This window comes from Thermomyces dupontii (assembly GCF_041956625.1).
Source record: "Thermomyces dupontii strain NRRL 2155 unplaced genomic scaffold VTN31scaffold_4, whole genome shotgun sequence".
NCBI classification, from domain to species: Eukaryota; Fungi; Ascomycota; class Eurotiomycetes; order Eurotiales; family Trichocomaceae; genus Thermomyces; species Thermomyces dupontii.
The window spans coordinates 1173268-1191356 of NW_027192310.1; the positions used below are offsets into that span (position 1 = coordinate 1173268).

The following is an 18089-nucleotide window of genomic DNA, read 5'->3' on the forward strand; positions in this document are numbered from 1 at the left end:
GTGAGTGGCAAGGGAACACTGAAAATACACATACCCGTTTCCCAGGAAATGATATGTATCTATGAATACCGTACCTATGTCCTCAGTACTCAGTTCTCCAAATTCACCTGTACCTCCTTCACTGATAATATCTGATTTCTTCCGGAGAACCATCGACCTTCCAACTCCAACAATCCGGTCTACATGTCTCGATGGCTCCTCTGTCAGAAGAAGAGCTCAAGGTCATCCAAGACCATCCCTTGAACCATTCATGGGCACCCTCGTAGAACTCTTCGAGAGGCAGACCGAGCTTACTCTTTGGCCGATTCTGCCCAGGGCGCTGAGGACAGATCCAGGCACCTTGGTAGCCTGCTAACGGATCTTCTATTTGCCTTGTCGAGCTCGGAAGTCGCATTAAGCCTCTATTCAAGAATCAACGGTCGTGAATTAATGTCCGAGCTTCTCGATATCTGCAAACGTGTCCGCAAGAACGATTTCGGATACGACTCATGACTACCGGCCGCTCGTGAAACTCGTCGTTCAAAAGGCAGTTGACATCGAGATTTGGAGCTCGGTGCTGGATCTCAGTTCCAAAACCTCTGGAGTGACTCCGCAACCAACTCGTGTTCCCCACGTGGTGGATAACACACCGATTAAGAGTAACTTGGGACATTACGAGGCAGCGACGAGACTCGCAGCCAGGTTGACCTCAGAGACTTCCAGGAAATCCAGGACTGCACGTATCGGAACGTGCAGGGGTTTTACGAGAAGTATTTTGAGAATAAAGACTGGACGGAACGTGCGCAAAACGTGTACCACTCAACGAGGCACCTTCATATTGGTGGTAGATGGGTCGGTCTTCGCGATTCGCCTTCGCAACAGGAAGTGCTCAAGTGGTTGTTCAAGCTGCAGGACGATTCCTTCTAACCGAAAAACGTCGGTACTACACAATTAATCTCCCGCGGGAGCTTATCGTTGGTGAGCCACGACGACAGATTGCTGTCATTCTCAAACGAAATAACGGTGATAACTCGAACGATGAGCACGACTGGAGGGACATTGAGGTGATCGGTGAGCTCAAGGCGTCCGACCGGGGCCTGAAAGATCCGCTGGTACAGCTTGCTGGATACGCATGAGAGGTATTCGCCTCCCAGCCGACACGGCGCTATCTCCACGCATTTACGATTTGCGGTTCTTTGATGACGACGTGGGTTTTCGACCGCTCGGGCTGCTATAGCCCTGCTTCATTCAATACTCATGAGCAGCCAGAACGCTTCATACGTGTGATTGCTGGGTATACCATGATGGACGAGGAGCAGCTTGGGCTGGACACATTCATCGAGCGGGACGGCGACCGTCACTTTGTACGAGTGCAGCATGAGGAGAGTGAGGTGCGGCTTGAGTTGCAGCCCAAGCCTCTAATCCGTCAACGGGCGATCGTCAGTCGCGGAACGTCTTGCTTTCTCTCCAGAATGGGAAACTCTGAGGACTGGGAGTACGTGACCAAGTTTTCATAGACGTCGGACCGGTGGGAGCCTGAGGCGACTCTTCTTCAACGAGCAAACCAGAAAGGGGTTGAAGGGGTCGCCAGACTGGAAGGACATCGTGATATCATCAGTATCAGCAGTATGCGGTCAGGGATGATGTTCACGGCACCTGATAGTTTTGGGGGCTCGTCCATCGTTGCACAGTCTCAGTCCCCTCATTCCCCATCACCTGCTGTCTCGGTCAGCAAAACTCGCAGTGGGACCAATTTCAAGGATTCTGAGCGTTCTAACAAACGCAAATCGACTTCTCTCCTCACTAAGTCGAAGCGATAACGGCCTGGAGGTAATTCCGTGAGTGCATCAAACGAAGTCACGTTCGAGGTGCAAGAAACCCAAGGAACTAGTTTGTTTGCTGCCCGTGAGGGCCCATACGACAATCGCATCCTTCGCTGCCTCGTGATATTTCCAGCTGGTCGGCCGATCTACCAATACCAGACACCATTGGAGCTGGTGCAGGCACTGCGCGATGCGATCAAGGCACATTGGTCCCTCTATTCTGTTGGGAACATTCTTCACCGGGACATCTCGGAGAACAACATCATCATAACAGATCGTGCAAGAACCGGTCTTTCGGGAGTGCTCATTGACATGGATCTTGCAAAAGAGCTCGGCAAAGGGCGAAGCGGTGCTCGGCGCGGTATTGGCACCGTGGAGTTCATGGCTATCGAGGTGCTACTGAACGAAGATCATACGTACTGGCACGATCTGGAAATCATTCTTCTACGTGTTACTCTGGCAATGCGCCCGTCGTGGGTGGGAGTTTGTCGGCAACCCGAAAGGCCAAGCTTTGCGCAGTCGTCTCACAAGCTGGTACACCGGGACTTTTGAAGATATTGCCGTCGCAAAGGGTGGTCTTGTTGAGAGCCCTAGAAGATTCCAGCTCCTTATCAACGAATTTCCCCCCGAGCTAGAGCGTCTGAAACCCTTATGCCAAAGGCTTCGTCGCATCTTATTTCCTCTCATGGGGACGCCGAAGGATCCAAAGGCTCTCTATGAGCCCATGATTGAAGCCTTTGACCATGCCATTGATGACCTTTGCAACGGAAAATAGGCATCCCCTTCCATTCTCTTTGTACTTTCGTGTCCTATCCCAAGGGGTAGACTACTACGTAGTAATGCCCTGTCCAACTTACGAGCTCGTGAAATCGGTATCTGATCTCTGACTGAGCAACTGGATAAATACCAGGCACAGCGGAGAAGGGGCTGCCTGGAAAGAATAGAGGCACTGACAAGAAAACACATCGAATCAATCAGTAGGATCCTTTCGCTGGTATCAATATTGAATGCATCGACTCGGGGTTCAATAGGGGAACTGATGTAGGTACTAGTTGTTATAGTCGCCAAAAGAGAAATCAGTACAGTAGTACGTCCTCCAATTCCTCCTCCTCGTCGTTGGACGCTTTCACTTTCACTCACTTCGTTCGTTTCAGGGCATGCAGTTAGATAAATCGGCGATCCGTCCGTTGTCCTGCTGCCCATCCTCTCTTAATGTGGCCTGAATACGAGTAGGCAAGGGACGGTTGTATGCAGACTAACTGTTTACAGAAAGTAGTGTACTTGACTAGCCTAATTAACATTAGATAATTACTAACTTCCATGCATTATGCAGAAGTAACCCGGGTAACCTAGGTTCGAGGCTAGGGCTAGCCTTTGTAGATATCGCGCAATCAAGACTCGGATCACGACCCAGTTTGATTACTCTCATACTACGCATTCTCCGAGTCCACACTCCATAATTCTGCTCTCATCCGAATCTGCCTCTTTCTATCCTCAGGAGCAAACTCATCCTATTGAGTTCTCGACTGCCAACTGCCATGACTAGACTGGTATCGGATCTCCAATCTTCAGTCTCCAGTATGACCCTCTCCGAGCATCGGCCCCAAGCTACTCCGATAGCTCCCCGGCAGCCGGGCGAAGCACGAAACGGCTCGGAGGAATTCTCCCCAGAAGTCTATACGCAGCCTTTCATCGAGTTCATCAGCAATAACCCCACGACCTATCATGCCATTGACTGGTTTAGTAAACAACTCGAGGCCCGCGGCTACAAGCGACTCTCGGAACGCGATACGTGGACCTCGAAACTCGAGCGCGGTGGCAAATATTATCTGACCCGCAATGGCAGCTCGCTCATCTCATTTCATGTCGGAAAGGAGTATAAGAGCGGGAACGGGATTGCGATTATCGGGGGCCATGTCGACGCCGTGACCGCGAAGCTCAAGCCTGTGGCCAAGCTGCCTTCCAAGGCCGGTTTTCGGCAACTGGCTGTCGCACCGTATGCCGGTGCGCTGAGCAGCACTTGGTGGGATCGGGATCTTGGCATTGGTGGCCGGGTGTTTGTCAAGGATCCGTCAACGGGTGTTGTCACCACGAGGCTGGTGAAGCTGGGCTGGCCGATTGCGCGCATTCCAACGCTCGCCCCCCACTTCGGTTCGGCTGCGAGTGGCCCGTTCAACAAGGAAACTCAGATGGTTCCTATTGTGGGAGTGGATAACTCTGACCTTTTCGGAACTGGTGCTCCGGAAGAGGCGACAGGAGCACCGAAACCAACCACCTTCGTGGACACGCAGCCCCCGAAACTTGTGGAAATCATCTCGAAGGAGCTGGGGATTTCTGACCCCAACCAGATAATCAACTGGGAGCTCGAACTGTTCGATAGTCAACCTGCGCAGGTGGGTGGTTTAGACAAAGACTTGATTTTCGCTGGGCGAATCGACGACAAGTTGTGCTGCTATGCTGCACATGAGGCGCTTCTGGCCTCCCCCGAATCAGCGTCGCCAGGCCTGATCAAGATGGTTGGCATGTTTGATGCCGAGGAGATCGGCAGTCTGCAGCGCGAGGGTGCCCGATCGACGTACCTCAGCAGCGTCATTGAGCGGATCGTCGAAACTTTTGCTGCGACCGATCCAAACATCTCCTATGGCCCCAATCTCGTCTCTCAAACCATCGCAAAGAGCTTCCTCCTCTCCTCCGACGTCATCCATGCCGTCAACCCCAACTTCCTCAACGCCTATCTCGAGAACCACGCGCCGCGTCTGAACGTTGGCGTCGCAATCTCTGCGGACTCGAATGGCCACATGGCCACCGACGGAACGAGTACCGCCATTTTGCAGGAAGTGGCCAACCGCAGCGGTTCGACGCTACAGGTCTTCCATATCCGCAATGACAGCCGCTCTGGTGGAACGATCGGACCAATGACCAGTGCTCAACTTGGTATCCGCACTGTGGACGCGGGTATCCCGCAGTTGAGCATGCACAGTATCAGGGCAACGACGGGCAGTCTGGACCCTGGGCTTGGTGTGAAGCTTTTCAAGGGATTCCTGGACCATTTTGAGGAGGTTGATAAGGCATTTCGCACATTGGATTCTTGAGTCGATGACTGTCACATAGACTAGGGACAATGGTGACTGTTTCCTACACAAATGCGATAGCGGGATAATATATATGTTATACTGTTCGAAACCAGCCCATTTTTCCCACATTACAGTATTGACAGTCTCAGCACCGGAGGACAACAACACAGTACTTCCTCCGTATGGAGTATTACGTTATCTTGGCTTATCACATTCCCAAAGTGAGATAGTGCTTGCAGATATATGTAACCCCGCTGATGAGATAACTAGGTGACTGATAAGATAAGATAAGCGCACAGACCGCAAACTGCGCCGAAAAGCGAAAATTCGGCTGTGAGTGAAGACACACAGCCCAACGTCAACACGAACCACCCTGAAGCCATGGCCGAGAACTCGCAGAAGTCGGTGCACACTATCGTGCTTGACGCCGGTCCGATTCTGAAGAATGTGCCCCCACTAGACACATTACTCGCTCGGGCCGAGGAATTGGTCACGACCCCCTCGGTAATCAATGAAATCCGAGATCCTGATGCGCGATCCCGTGTCGAGACGTTGTACCTCCCCTTTGTCAAACAGCGAACGCCGTCGGCGAAGAGCATTGCGGTGATTAGCGAATTCGCTCGCAAAACCGGGGACCGCGCAGTGCTGAGCAAGGTTGATCTGGAAGTTCTGGCGCTCGCGTATGAGATCGAATGCGAGCGGAATGGCGGGGATTGGAGGTTGAGGAGTGTACCTGGTCAGAAGCGGCTAAACGGCAAGCCTCCGGGGAAAGAGGATGGTGAGAAGAAGGAAGACAAGAAGGAGGATGAGAATAACGAACTGAATGCTGCTGCTCATGCTGTCGACCAAGTCGCGGAATCACTGAAGAAAACGAATATTGATGACACCTCCGAAAAGGACGGAAATGTAACAGTCGAGCAAGATGCGCCCACACAAGAAGCCGTTGAGGGCCCCCAAGCGGAAGAGGTGCAGCAGGGCGACAATGAGGATGAAGAGGATGGCGCCGATACTGATGGCGAGGGCGAGTGGATCACACCTTCAAACATTAAGAAGCGGCAGGCTCTGGATGAGGCTGGCACTGCTGCAGCAGTTCCAGAACCAGCGGTCATGCAGGTCGCAACTATGACCACAGACTTTGCGGTAGGTAGCCAAATCCGAATGATTGCGAAAATTATGTTAACGCGTACAGTGTCAAAATGTTCTTCTGCAGATGAATCTAAACCTGCTTTCTCCGACGACACTACAGCGAATCCGTCACTTAAAGACTTTTATCAAGCGTTGCCATGCTTGCTTTACGACGACCAAAGACCTCAACCGACAGTTCTGTCCAAAGTGTGGAAAGGATTCGTTGACCCGGGTCACATGCACCACGGATGCCAACGGTCAATTCAAGCTGCACCTCAAGAAGAACATGCAGTGGAACAACCGAGGAAACCGATACAGCATCCCCAAGCCGGTCCATGGGACAGCCAGCGGGAGATGGGTTGGGCAAGGTGGAGGAAAAGGTGGATGGGGGAAAGACCTCATCCTCGCTGAGGATCAGAAAGAATATGTCCGTGCTATGGCTGAGGAACGTCGACGTCAGAAACAGGAGCGGGATCTCATGGATGATGACTTCCTCCCCGGTATTCTGACGGGAGAACGGCACCGTGCGGGTGGCCGTGTCAGGGTTGGAGCTGGTCGGAATATCAATGCACGCAAGCGACGATGATTCTGTTTTTCATTTTTCGCATTTGTGGAGGTCTGGCGTTTGGGTTGATAGATTCGTGATTGATTGGGTATTGGTCTGTCCTTTGAAGTAGCTACTACAAAAAGCGTCTTGATACTGGAAAAGGTGCGGTCGGTGACGACTGATTGTCGAGTATTGCATTTATGATTCTCGAAGAATGACCATAATGTAGTCCAGAAATCGCAAACCCAATGCGAGATAACTCAACACAAACTCCGTTCGCCAAACCAAGAACCAGTCAACCTTTTGAGAACGTTTCAGCTTTGAAGTCGGTTGGAATCACAGCTTGGCCGCCTCTTTGTCTGATGTGCAAAACACGTTAGAGAATAATCCGAATGCCCTACAAACGATGAGAACATACTGGCTTGTTGCGTGAGAAGGAGCCCATAACGCTTCTTAAGGGTTATTCGGTGTCTTATTCGAGACCACTTGTCAGCGACTTTACGCCCTCTCTTCCGCAATGCTCGAGGAGTGGGCATACCGCGAGTACTTGTCATCAGGAGAGAAACGAGCCGGGTGCGCTGACTTAGTGACCTGGCCATTCAGGACCTTCTTCAGCGTATAGATACGCTTGCCGTTCTCGTCGAGGATGTACTGAAGGAATCAAGACGGTTAAGACTTGTTGCTGATCTGAAAGTTGGAGAATGATGTTTTATCACATTCTTGTTCCACTTACCATAAGATGCATTTTGGCGACCTTTATGACAAGACCGAAACGACTTCTTCCTTTCGTCTTTGCGCCTTGACTGCGGAGTTGATCAAAGAATTTTTCTTTGAACGATATGGAACCTTCAGAAATGGAGTCCAGCTTTGAGCTCTTGGAGCATTTTGATTGGCCGGGAGCTAGTTAAACCTAGGTATGACTAAGCACACTCGCGACTCAGATCAAATTTCTGCTTTCGACCTTCAACTTCGTTTGGTGATGTTTTTTGAATGACACCAGCCATGTCTGTCTCCAACTCGTGGTTGTTCACATGTTCATGATTAGACGGGGTAGATGCTTATCGGAATGAAGTAGTTCCTTCCCCCATCTATGGTGAGTCTCTTTTCACAAAACCCGCAAACTCCTCCATGATGATATCCTACAATGTCTAGACTTTCAGCTTGATTGCTGTCTGTCGATGTTGGCATTGACAAAAAAAGACTACAACGGTATCTGAGAAAGTCATATTGCAGCATTGATCGATCGATTATGGTGTTGGCATTTGCCTTCGAACCTGGGCTGACTGGATAATCAGGTATCTGCTATTGATCACCTCGCAATGGATACATGATGGTCATGCTGCATTGAGGTTCCACGACAATGAATACACCAGCTTCTGTTGCACCTACTCCGAGCGGGACACAGCAGAATGCCCGGCAGCAAAAGCCAAACTACAAACACATACATCGATTCCCCCTTCCTGTGACTGTGCAAGAGCTGCCACCTTTGATACCCCATAACCCTCTATCCGTAATCAGTTTTCTTTATTCGTACCTCAGATGCATAATATTTCCTCCTCGTCAAGAAATATATTCTGCTTACTTTGACTCGGCTACGTCGTCGGTCCATGTGACAGATGACAAAGCAATACGTGCCCTGTGGGAGATGGGCTTCTTCGGCAAGGGCAGCCTGAGTAGAAGTGAACCTACTTGGCTGGAACGGGAGAAAAAGCGGCGAGGTCTAACTGGCCTTAGCACAAGCGAGGAAGTCACCGGAAAGCGGCGTATGGAGAGGCGAGAATGGAAGTTGGAGAGAGCCAGAAAAGAGAGAGAAGCTGTGGCGCAAAGATTGAAAGAAGAGGCAGCTGCGAGGGGCATTGCTGTCGACACCAATTCTTCTCCCTCAACATCAGGAAATGATGTGGATGGGGCGCTCAATGATGTGACTATGGATGGAACGTCTCCCGACACTCAATCTCGTGATCTCACACAGGACGTAAACCATACCCCCGACGAACCATCGTCAGATGGCGCAGCCAAATCCGTTCGTTTCTCACCAGTCGTTGAGGAAAAGCAGATCATGTCCGTGGAAGAGACAGAACCGCATCTGCGCACCGCGGAGACAACATCTCTCACAGACATTTCTCAAGAGACTCTTGTCAACCAAGAACATCTCCAACTGTCAAACGAAGAGACTTTCTTTCTGGTATATGGACTAGGTATGGTCCATGTTTTCGATAGGTCGGACGGGTCCATCATATTAGCAAACCGTCTCCTGAAGTTGTTTTGCCAACATTCGAGCTTCCCACCCAAGAACCAGGATACGATTATCGACCCGGACAATCCATTCCTGGTGTCGTACGTGGTCTATCATCACTTCCGCTCTCTTGGCTGGGTTGTTCGCTCAGGTGTCAAGTTCGGTGTTGATTACCTACTGTATTATCGCGGGCCAGTATTCGCGCATGCCGAGTTCGCCGTTGTCATCTTCCCATCCTACGAACATGAATACTGGACCTCGACGACGGAACAGAGGAACTCCGTTGCGCGAAAGCAGTCTCGCAGTTGGTGGTGGCTTCATGGGGTCAACCGGGTGCAGGCGCAAGTCAGGAAGACGCTGGTCTTGTGCTTCGTCGACATTCCACCACCGTCAGCGGTCGCGAATCCGGATGATATTGGTGCCTTGCTAAGCAGGTATAGGGTTCGGGAAATGATTGTCAGGCGATGGGTGCCAAACCGTACTCGAGATTGACAATCTGCAGGGTCACCTGTACTGTATTCCATGATTGACGGATATATGTATTACATAGAGGCATCGATAGTCGTGTGAAGCTCGCGGTTCCGAGCGTCATCAGTCGTAAACTTGAACTACATACATACTGGAATTCCCTTTTTGGAAGTGTAATTGTTCTCGCGTGAACGCGTGGTCACGTGCGTCACGCGTTTCGTGTCGGACTGGTATTTTACAACGTTCAGTGATGAGTGGTGTTAGGCCAGGGTGTTATGTCCTCCTCCTACGGAGGTTGTGAATCTCAATCCCATTGATACTATTATAATCCCTCGTTTAATTCCGTCTCATTTGACGAGTGTTGGGCTATGGACTAGTTTTCTGACTGGGGAATACACTCCGGTCCTTCGAGATGGAATCGTTACAAGACGACAGCTTGGATATCTCGAACTTGCGTCGCTTTGCATTAGGAATTGGGGTATACCTCATCATTTCTTTCATTTATGCACCCAATTGCATCGTTCATGCGTGTTTGATTGTGCTGACGCTGTTAATTTATTAACAGGATGCTGATGTCTCGCAGCCTGATGATGATCCCTTGAGCGAGCCCCGTTCGTCGCAGTCTGGAGCAATCAACCACAAATCCCAACCACAGGATAGTAGCGGGGAAACACACGATGACCGTGCTGCCGTGAAGATTTCGAAAAGGTGTGATGTGAGAAGCACGAACTCTGCTCGGCCTCGTGCATCTCAGGGACAGGACGGGAAGATTGCCAGCTCAACGAAGTCCCCTTTTGCTACACAGTCCTTATCTCATGGAAGCGCCAGAATGGGTTCTGCTGGCTCAAATGATACGCAGCCAGTCTCGCAGTCCATTTTTGACAGTCTCATCAAACAACACAGATCGTTGCGTGACAATGGGCATCCCACCGACACTCAAGCCGACGATTCCACAACGCTGAGGACGTTGCATGAAGGGGATACTGGACATATCAATCTTCTGGCTGACTTTTCTGATGATAAATCCGATCAGAACTACATTGCTGGTGATGCCGATGACGCCAATTCCAAAGTCGACGAGTCTTCCCCCCCTCATTTCCATGTCAGCAAATTCCCCGAATCACAGCGCTTTTTGACGAAAACTCCAGCTACGGCAAAGAAATCTCAGGGCGTCTTCAATGATCCGACAACAACGCCATCTATGTCCAAACGCCCCATAGCTCCCGACCTAGGCTCCAGTGGTGGGTTGATGGCTCTCAGTCAAGTTTTCAAGGCAACGCAAGCGCCTTCTTCGCCACTTCCGGACGGGCCCCAATCTGACAATCTGACGGACCGTCCGTCGCCAAATATTCCCATTCAACGGCGCCCGCTGGGGAATCCCTTGCGCTCGTCGCCGAGCCGTACTCCGCGGTCAAACCTGCGGCGTGGTTTGACTGAGCCATTAGACTACATTACCATGGAGGAATCGCAACGTAAGCGGGAACGAGCGATGCAGGAACGTCGGGCACGTTCTGCACAAGACCTCAGTTCGGACCAGTTCGACGAAGAGTTCAATAAGCCGTCCAGCTTCATTGAGCGTCGAAATCAACAGAGGAAGATTGACGAAGAAACACATCAAGCCCTGGCCAGAATTTCGGCAAGAGCGAGCCTAAGCCCGGGCAAAAACGGAAGGAGGCGGCCTCCGTTTCGGTCTTCCTCAAAAGGCGAGCATTCCGGGAAGGAGCATTTCGATGGCACGTCGACGCCGCTAGCATCAGAGGAGACTGAGGGCTCAACAGTCCCGATCAACGATAACTGTAGCGAGGAAGAGACGGAGCGCGAAGACGATACTGTCATCGTTACTAGTCAGCCACAACGCGTTTTTCCGCCGTCGGAGGAAGATAAGGAGAACCACGACAGCTTCTCCCACCCCAAGGCAAACACAATGATCAGTGCCCATGAACGACTATCGCAAGTCCTAGAGCATCAGGGTGGCCACGCTCTGCCACAAACACCTCCGGCGCACGACCATAGAGCGGGACTGGACCACAGTCCAATTGCCAGATCGGATTGGGAAGTAATTGTTCGAGACTCGCAAGCTTCCCCTAATAAGAGGAATGGCGATGAGAGAAGACACTTGCAGTCATCTCAGAGACAAGTACTCGGATCGCAAGGCTCAGATGTTGAGAAGATTCCGTCGTCTCCGCTTGCCAATGCCTCCGCCCAATCATCCCAGACAAAACAGCCTGTATTTCACGGGGAGGAGGACACCAGTGCCAACTCAATGCAGAAACATACCCCGAGAGTTTCGTTTTCTGGTGAAATCTCGAGTGCCAACAATGCTCCTGCCCACAGCCAAGCATTGTCGCAGGGTGATCCTCGTCCCTCGGACGAGGCAGCTCGACCTTCCTCAATCCCGTCACGTATAGCCAATACTCCCTTAAGCAAGCAGCATGATATGACCATTCCAGAAACCAGCATATCTGGATCGAGTCCGACACGTGTGGAATCCGAACTTTCCACTGCCACAACAGGAAGTCGTCTGCAGGCAGTCCAGGAAGAAGTTGACTTGCCTACGCCTCGCCATAAGAAAGTTTGGGCTCAAGAGGACTTCCTTACTTCAGAGACTAGCATGACTCCTGTTCGGCCTATGGCGTCGCGAGAATCGCGTCGTCAGAAGATGTTCTCGAGCCCCAGTGGGAAGTCAATCAAGACCATGTCAGATATCCTGCTAGAGAAGTCGCCGCAAGTCAGCACAAACAATCTGGACGAGACTTTCGATATTTTATCGAAAGAGGACCATGAATTCCGGCGCATGATTGGACCCGGCTCGCCGTCGCCGCTGAAAAGGAGGCGAATGAACAACAACCAAGGATTATCGCCCTCTCAACCTACCAAACTCCGGAGTTCGGAAGTTCCACCCTCAGTGCCGACCGAGTCGTCAGATAAAAACAACCAGAGCCCTGCCAGCATGCATCAAGATGATCCGGAATTCCAACCCAAAGTCGTTCGCCGCCATCGAGCAAGGCCTACTCGGAGGGGCGAAAGTCTCTGGCAGGTCGAGGGTTCTCCGCAAGTTTCGAAGTCGGCAGCACGAAATCCGAGGCCACGGAGCGGAGAACACCGTCCTGAGTCAGATCCTGGTGAAAATGGAAAGGACACTATGCCATTGCAGGCCGTTGCCAATGATTACCAGCAGCCAAGGACGCCGCCAGAAGGTGGGAGTAGCGCTCCTGCGCTCCCGGAAGTACGTGCTGAAAGCTTGGCTGGTAGACGCGACTCTAGGATAGCCGAGGAAACTGAAGCGGATGACCACACGTCGTCCGAAGTTCCTACGCAAGTCCTTGAAGAAACAATCAGAGCTCCAAACCGAATCCTGGCTCACTGGATTGGCAAAGATCGTGGGTACTACCCTGGATTATTTGTGGGATGCGTCACAGTCAATGGCGAACTTCGCTACAATGTCGAGTTCGCGGACGGCGACCGGCCTGTTGCCGTTGCTCCGGGTTTCGTGAAACGACTGGAGCTGCGCGTTGGTGATTTAGTCAAGCTAAGGGTGAACAATCGTCGTAAAGGACCGTTTGTTGTCCGAGGTTTTGCCAATCGGATCGACGCAGATGTCCTTTCTAGCCCGGACGGTGCAGGGGGGCATTTTGTGACCGACGTCTATGGATATGCAACGGTGATTCTGGCAGAGGACCCTCGCAAGAACCTCTCCCGGAATGATCAATCCCAAGCATCCCCAACCTTCGAAGCACCCTTGGAAAACATTTACTTTGACACAAACCTCTGGAAGAGGCTGAATGACCGTTCTTTCACGCCGGACGCGAAGCCTGATCTGTCGGCTATCCGCACACGTACGCCGCAGCGCCATATCCTGGCAACAGGCACGCCAGAGTCTCGACGATCTCGCAGTTTTTTCCTCAAACACACGGGACTGTTTGCGGGGATGGTCTTTGCAGTGTCCTTTGTGAATCAAGACGACGTCAAGTATCGCATAACAAAACTGATCTCAGAGAACGGAGGGACAATTCTTACAGACGGCTTTGAGGAGTTGTTCGAATTCCCTTCGAGTGTGCCATCTGTTACCCTCAGAAAACCTGGCGATCAACGGTTGAGCCAGTCATCTGGCCATGAACCTGTTCATTTTCGTGTTACCTTGGATGCCCAATCTCTCGGATTTGCCTGCTTGATTGCAGATAAACACTCGCGGAGGGTGAAGTATATGCAGGCATTAGCTCTTAATGTACCGTGCTTGTCCGGGCGCTGGGTCGAGGACTGCGTTCGCCAGAACCGCATCGTTGACTGGCAATCGTATCTCCTGCCGGCTGGAGAGTCCAAGTATCTCTATGGAGCGATCAGATCAAGAACATTACCGCCAATTGAAGCGGAAAAGGCGCGGTTCGTCGACATGGTCTCTCAACGTTCAAAGCTTCTGGATAGACAGTCGGTACTAGTCGTGATGGGACGCGACAATGTTGAGGAACGAAGAAAAGCGTACAACTTCCTGACCTACGCGCTTGGTGCTATACGTGTCGAGCGGGTTCTCGACATCAAAACGGCGAAAGCTGCTCTCGAAGAGGTCGGTCCTGACGGCGAGCCATTGTGGGACTGGGTGTACGTCAATGAACATGAGGAAGCTGCTGTTCAGGCTATGCTCGCAGGACGAGCATTCGACAGAGCAGCCGGAAGGCAAACATCACATAGCCGCAAGCGAAAGCGGGCGGCGTCGGAGGCGCCTGACACGGCTCCCAGCGGTACCACGGCGTCCGGCGCAGGGAATGGGAAGAAAGTGAAGATTGTGACGAATGAAATCATCTGCCAGAGTTTGATTCTGGGACGTATGTACGAAGATGCATGATTTTGTGGAGGATATATACCCCGGTATCACTGGAGTCAGGAATAGTTTGTTTACCGTCATGAAGATAACCAACGTTACCTTTTCGTTCAGAGCTGAATGAGTATCGAGACGTTATGATTCACATATGAAACACAAGTCTGACTAGTATCTAATGGTACATGTACAGTTTCAATGACTGGGTATTCCGTTCCTTTTCTCCAAGAAATTTATCCCATGAGACATCTATTTCGCCTTCTTTGCGCTCTTCTTCTTGCCACGGATGCTCTTCATCTGGGCCTCGCGCTCGGCACGAGCCCTGCGCTGTCTCCAAGCCAGCCAGCGATTGCTGCGATCGAACTCCTTCGCCTTTACACCCGCATATTCAGCGGCACGACCAATCTGCCAATTGGCTTCGCGGTACATATAACCGGGACGAAGAGGGAGGTTCGACGGATCCGGGGGCTCCTGAGCCTTGGCCGCGGCCTCCTCCGCCGCAAAGTCTCGCGGCACGGCGATGAGGTTCAAGCGGCGCTTCGTCGGTGCATTGCGCGGCGTCGGCAGTGTCCCGTCTCGCTCAAAGCAGACGCCGATATACTTCCGGTCCGGATGTCGCTCCGGGTCGACGTAGTATTTCACGTAGCCGGCCTCGGTGGCGTAGATGGTGTGGTCGCGGCCCATGGCGCAGTTCTCTCCGGGCCACCATTTCGTGCCCCGTTGGCGGTAGATGATGTTGCCGGGCACGACGTACTCTTCGCCGAGTTTCTTCGCGCCGAGGCGTTTGCCGGCTGGGTCGCGCGCTTTCTTGTTCGCGGCGCCTTGGGAGGCGTGAGATGCGTGTCGGACCTGGAATGGTGTTGTGGAGGGCGTCGAGGTCAAGGAAGGGAGGAGGAACCGAGAAAGTGGTGACGACGAAAGAGTGTTGGTCGCTTGAGATGCCGCGGAGAATTGGAGTGGCGAGCGAATTGCTCGCTCGAGCATCCCCAAGGATGCTCGTAGGTTCGGTTGTAGCATTGCCGAGGGTTCGATTTCGGGCGAGTGCCCTTCGATGGTCGAAAGCAACAATCTTGAGAGAGGACTGCAGTACTTGCTGAATCGCGATGGTTTTGTCGGTTTTGCCTTCCAGCGCTCTGATTGGCGGAAGCGCTTAGTCATGATAACTGTATCGTCACGTGATTATATATCCAAGCATGGCCAACTGGCGTCATGGCTGCAAGTTGCGAGGACAGCTTGCAATTCTGCGAGTGTTTCGTTCGGTGTTAATACAGTCTGACAACAGCGCTCGAGACAAAGACGGGCAGGAAAATCCTACGCTGCCGAATTCAAATTACACGGAGCGAAATGCTCTCGAGGTCTTTGATTGCCCTTTGGGCGCTACTGTTTCTATTCATCGCCTCCGCCCATGCTCAGTTCGGGAGCTTCTTCGAGCAGATGTTCGGAGGCGGCCATCCGGGTGGGCAGCAGGAGGCAGCCAGTGACAGCGCATGGTACCAGCAGCAATGGAAAGAAGGTAGGATGCGACATAATAAAAAAAGAAAACACTGGGAAATTGGCAACTCTCAGTTCTGTCTGTCGCTGACTACGGTCACTTCTAGCTAATTGCCCACGATATCTCTGTCCTGGAACCCTTGCCTGTGTCGATGTTCCGCATCACTGTCCATGCCCGCATCCGAGCGTTGAAGATAAGGTAGAGCTTGGGGAAGGAAGCGCCATCTGCGTGTCCAAGGGGGGATTTAAGCCTGGGGAGGCTGCTAGGAAGATTGAGCTGGCAAGAAAGGGACTTATATGATTTGTGTTGATGTTAGCTTGGTTGTCGGAATCAGATATGTAAATAGATGAAGTAACGAGTGTAGAGGGCCCACGGATTTCGATATGGACTGTAGTATAGAGCAATTGTTGATACCAGCACGCCGTATCACGGTAGGTACTAAAATCCATATCAATAGTACAGCCCCGATGATCATACACCGCCGCCTCCGGCGCAGATCAGTCAACTTCAATCAAAACATCTACCAACCCGGATACCCTAATCTACCCACAAAATAATTCAGAAAAAGAAAAAAAAAAAATGATCTGGAGCAGGCCGTTCCGTGCTCCAGCTCTGCGATGGGCCATCGGCAGCTCCCGATCCCTCCGAACCGCAGCCAGCAGCCGCGGACCGCGCAACTCCCTTCGAAAACGCGAGCCGCCTCAGCCGGTTGCGAATCGCAGGAAACGGGTTATACCTCCGGAAGATGTCCCTCGTCCAAGGCGTCAAGTTCCTGAGGATCAACTATCGGGAAGCGCTCAGGAGCTGTCGTCCACTTTGCATGACACGAGACCCGAGGACAACACTCTACTCTCGCCAGTCCATATTCCCGAAGACCCAAATGCGGTTTTGACAGGGCAACATCCTGCCGCGAAAATCTTGGCCAACTCGGCCCTGGTGGTTCAGCGGCAGCTGGAAATGATGAATGTGATGCTGTACGTGTTGCCTTCCGGGCTATATTCTGAGGCTCCTCGGCTGACGTTTTGCGCCTTCAGCGGATTCGAGCAAGCAAACCGCTACGTCATCCTCGATGCGAGCGGGAACCATGTAGGCTACATGGCAGAGCAGGAGACCGGCCTGGCCAACACGTTGGCCCGACAGGCGTTTCGCACGCATCGAAGTTTCGTTGCTCACATTTTCGATCGGGAGGGGACTGAAGTTCTCAGGGTACGTCTCTTATCATGAGGTTCGCGTAAAGGAACTATCAGGTTCTAATGACCCTAGTTCTATCGTCCATTTTCATGGATCAATTCTCGCATCCGGGTCTACGACCCGATGTTGTATTTGGACCCCCGACGACCCAATACCATCAAGTCTATTTCGTCCACCGCGCTGATGGACGTAACCGGCGGATCTGCGAAGATATCCCCGCTGGCGATTTCCGATATGCGAGTAATTGGAGAGGCACAGCAGGTCTGGGCTCCCCTCCGACGCAAATACGATCTGTTTACCTTCCATGAATCTCCCTACCAAGAGACCGAGATGAGCACAAGATCGATCTCCCCTAGCGGAGACGGGTTCTCCCCATCTCAGCAGTCGCAGCTGGCGCAGGCGTCGCGGGAAGAGGGCGTCGAGGGAGAATACCATCAGTTTGCCTACGTGAACGAGCCATTTCTGTCGTGGGATTTCGCCCTCCGTTCCGCGGATGACCGGTTGATCGGCTCCGTCAACCGGAACTTCGTAGGGTTTGCGCGCGAGATCTTCACAGACACCGGTGTGTATGCGCTGCGGATGGACTCCGCTGCTCTAGCAGAGGAGCGTGAGCGAGGCGTGTCAACGGCCTATTCGGACAAACAACCGACCGGAATGACCCTCGATCAGCGAGCAGTCATGCTGGCAACTGCCGTGAGCATCGACTTTGACTACTTCAGCCGGCACAGCCATGGGTTCGGTTTCTTTCCGATATGGTTCCCCAGCGAACTGACCAGTGGAGGAGCGGCCGCCGGCGAAGCTGGGGCAGCGGGTGCCGCCACAGCAGGCGAACTGGGAACCGCCGCCGCTGCTGGTAGAGCCGGACACGCCGCGACTGCAGCTGAAGGGGCGACCGCGGGCGCGGTTGGGGCGGGATCTATGGCGGGCTACGAAGCCATGCAGCGCGGGATAAGTGGCAAGCCAGACGATGCGGCTGCTGCAGAGCAGTATCGACAGGGATATTCAGAGCAAGATCCGCGGCAAATGTCTGAAGACATTCCGCCGCAAGAGTTCTGGGGTTCTGGAGGGGGTGGTACGGGAGGGACAGGTGAAGGATCCGATGGGTTTGGCTGGTTCTAAGGACCCGATATAAAAATGTGTACCTGTTATCGAGATATAAAAATGTGTACCTGTTATCGAGATTCGGATGATAAAGAATAGAGACTGTAATGTAATGTATGTGACTCAATAATGAATGACATGAAGGGACTCGTTGAAGATTTCATGCCTCAGGCCGACAGCCCTAACTAACCCCGATCTCCGGTCAATTGGAGAACCTTGGCGGGACCGAAACCCCGTTCC

At 52.3% G+C, this 18089-nt stretch overlaps 8 protein-coding genes across 8 annotated transcripts; 6 read left to right on the forward strand and 2 right to left on the reverse strand.

Moving 5' to 3' along the window:
- Positions 1–3382: 3382 nt before the first annotated feature.
- On the forward strand, positions 3383–4894 carry VTN31DRAFT_4930 (uncharacterized protein; the record flags this gene model as incomplete). The annotated part of the gene is made up of 1 exon (XM_069405373.1): positions 3383–4894. One exon carries the CDS (start codon positions 3383–3385, stop codon positions 4892–4894), a length of 1512 nt encoding a protein of 503 aa, XP_069260443.1.
- Positions 4895–5257: 363 nt separating this feature from the next.
- Positions 5258–6587, forward strand: VTN31DRAFT_4931 (uncharacterized protein; the record flags this gene model as incomplete). The annotated part of the gene is made up of 2 exons (XM_069405374.1): positions 5258–6016; positions 6066–6587. 2 exons carry the CDS (start codon positions 5258–5260, stop codon positions 6585–6587), a joined length of 1281 nt encoding a protein of 426 aa, XP_069260444.1.
- A 297-nt stretch (positions 6588–6884) lies between these two features.
- On the reverse strand, positions 6885–7293 carry VTN31DRAFT_4932 (uncharacterized protein; the record flags this gene model as incomplete). Its single annotated transcript, XM_069405375.1, has 4 exons — positions 6885–6907; positions 6967–7019; positions 7087–7199; positions 7282–7293. 4 exons carry the CDS (start codon positions 7291–7293, stop codon positions 6885–6887), a joined length of 201 nt encoding a protein of 66 aa, XP_069260445.1.
- A 615-nt stretch (positions 7294–7908) lies between these two features.
- VTN31DRAFT_4933 (uncharacterized protein) lies at positions 7909–9276 on the forward strand (the record flags this gene model as incomplete). Its single annotated transcript, XM_069405376.1, has 1 exon — positions 7909–9276. The coding sequence occupies one exon, from the start codon at positions 7909–7911 to the stop codon at positions 9274–9276; it is 1368 nt and encodes a 455-aa protein (XP_069260446.1).
- A 388-nt stretch (positions 9277–9664) lies between these two features.
- On the forward strand, positions 9665–14092 carry VTN31DRAFT_4934 (uncharacterized protein; the record flags this gene model as incomplete). The annotated part of the gene is made up of 2 exons (XM_069405377.1): positions 9665–9730; positions 9818–14092. The coding sequence occupies 2 exons, from the start codon at positions 9665–9667 to the stop codon at positions 14090–14092; spliced, it is 4341 nt and encodes a 1446-aa protein (XP_069260447.1).
- Positions 14093–14314: 222 nt separating this feature from the next.
- VTN31DRAFT_4935 (mitochondrial 54S ribosomal protein bL27m) lies at positions 14315–15082 on the reverse strand (the record flags this gene model as incomplete). The annotated part of the gene is made up of 1 exon (XM_069405378.1): positions 14315–15082. One exon carries the CDS (start codon positions 15080–15082, stop codon positions 14315–14317), a length of 768 nt encoding a protein of 255 aa, XP_069260448.1.
- Positions 15083–15409: 327 nt separating this feature from the next.
- VTN31DRAFT_4936 (uncharacterized protein) lies at positions 15410–15857 on the forward strand (the record flags this gene model as incomplete). Its single annotated transcript, XM_069405379.1, has 2 exons — positions 15410–15578; positions 15664–15857. The coding sequence occupies 2 exons, from the start codon at positions 15410–15412 to the stop codon at positions 15855–15857; spliced, it is 363 nt and encodes a 120-aa protein (XP_069260449.1).
- Positions 15858–16136: 279 nt separating this feature from the next.
- Positions 16137–17867, forward strand: VTN31DRAFT_4937 (uncharacterized protein; the record flags this gene model as incomplete). Its single annotated transcript, XM_069405380.1, has 3 exons — positions 16137–16531; positions 16592–16763; positions 16821–17867. 3 exons carry the CDS (start codon positions 16137–16139, stop codon positions 17865–17867), a joined length of 1614 nt encoding a protein of 537 aa, XP_069260450.1.
- Between the last annotated feature and the right edge of the window lie 222 nt (positions 17868–18089).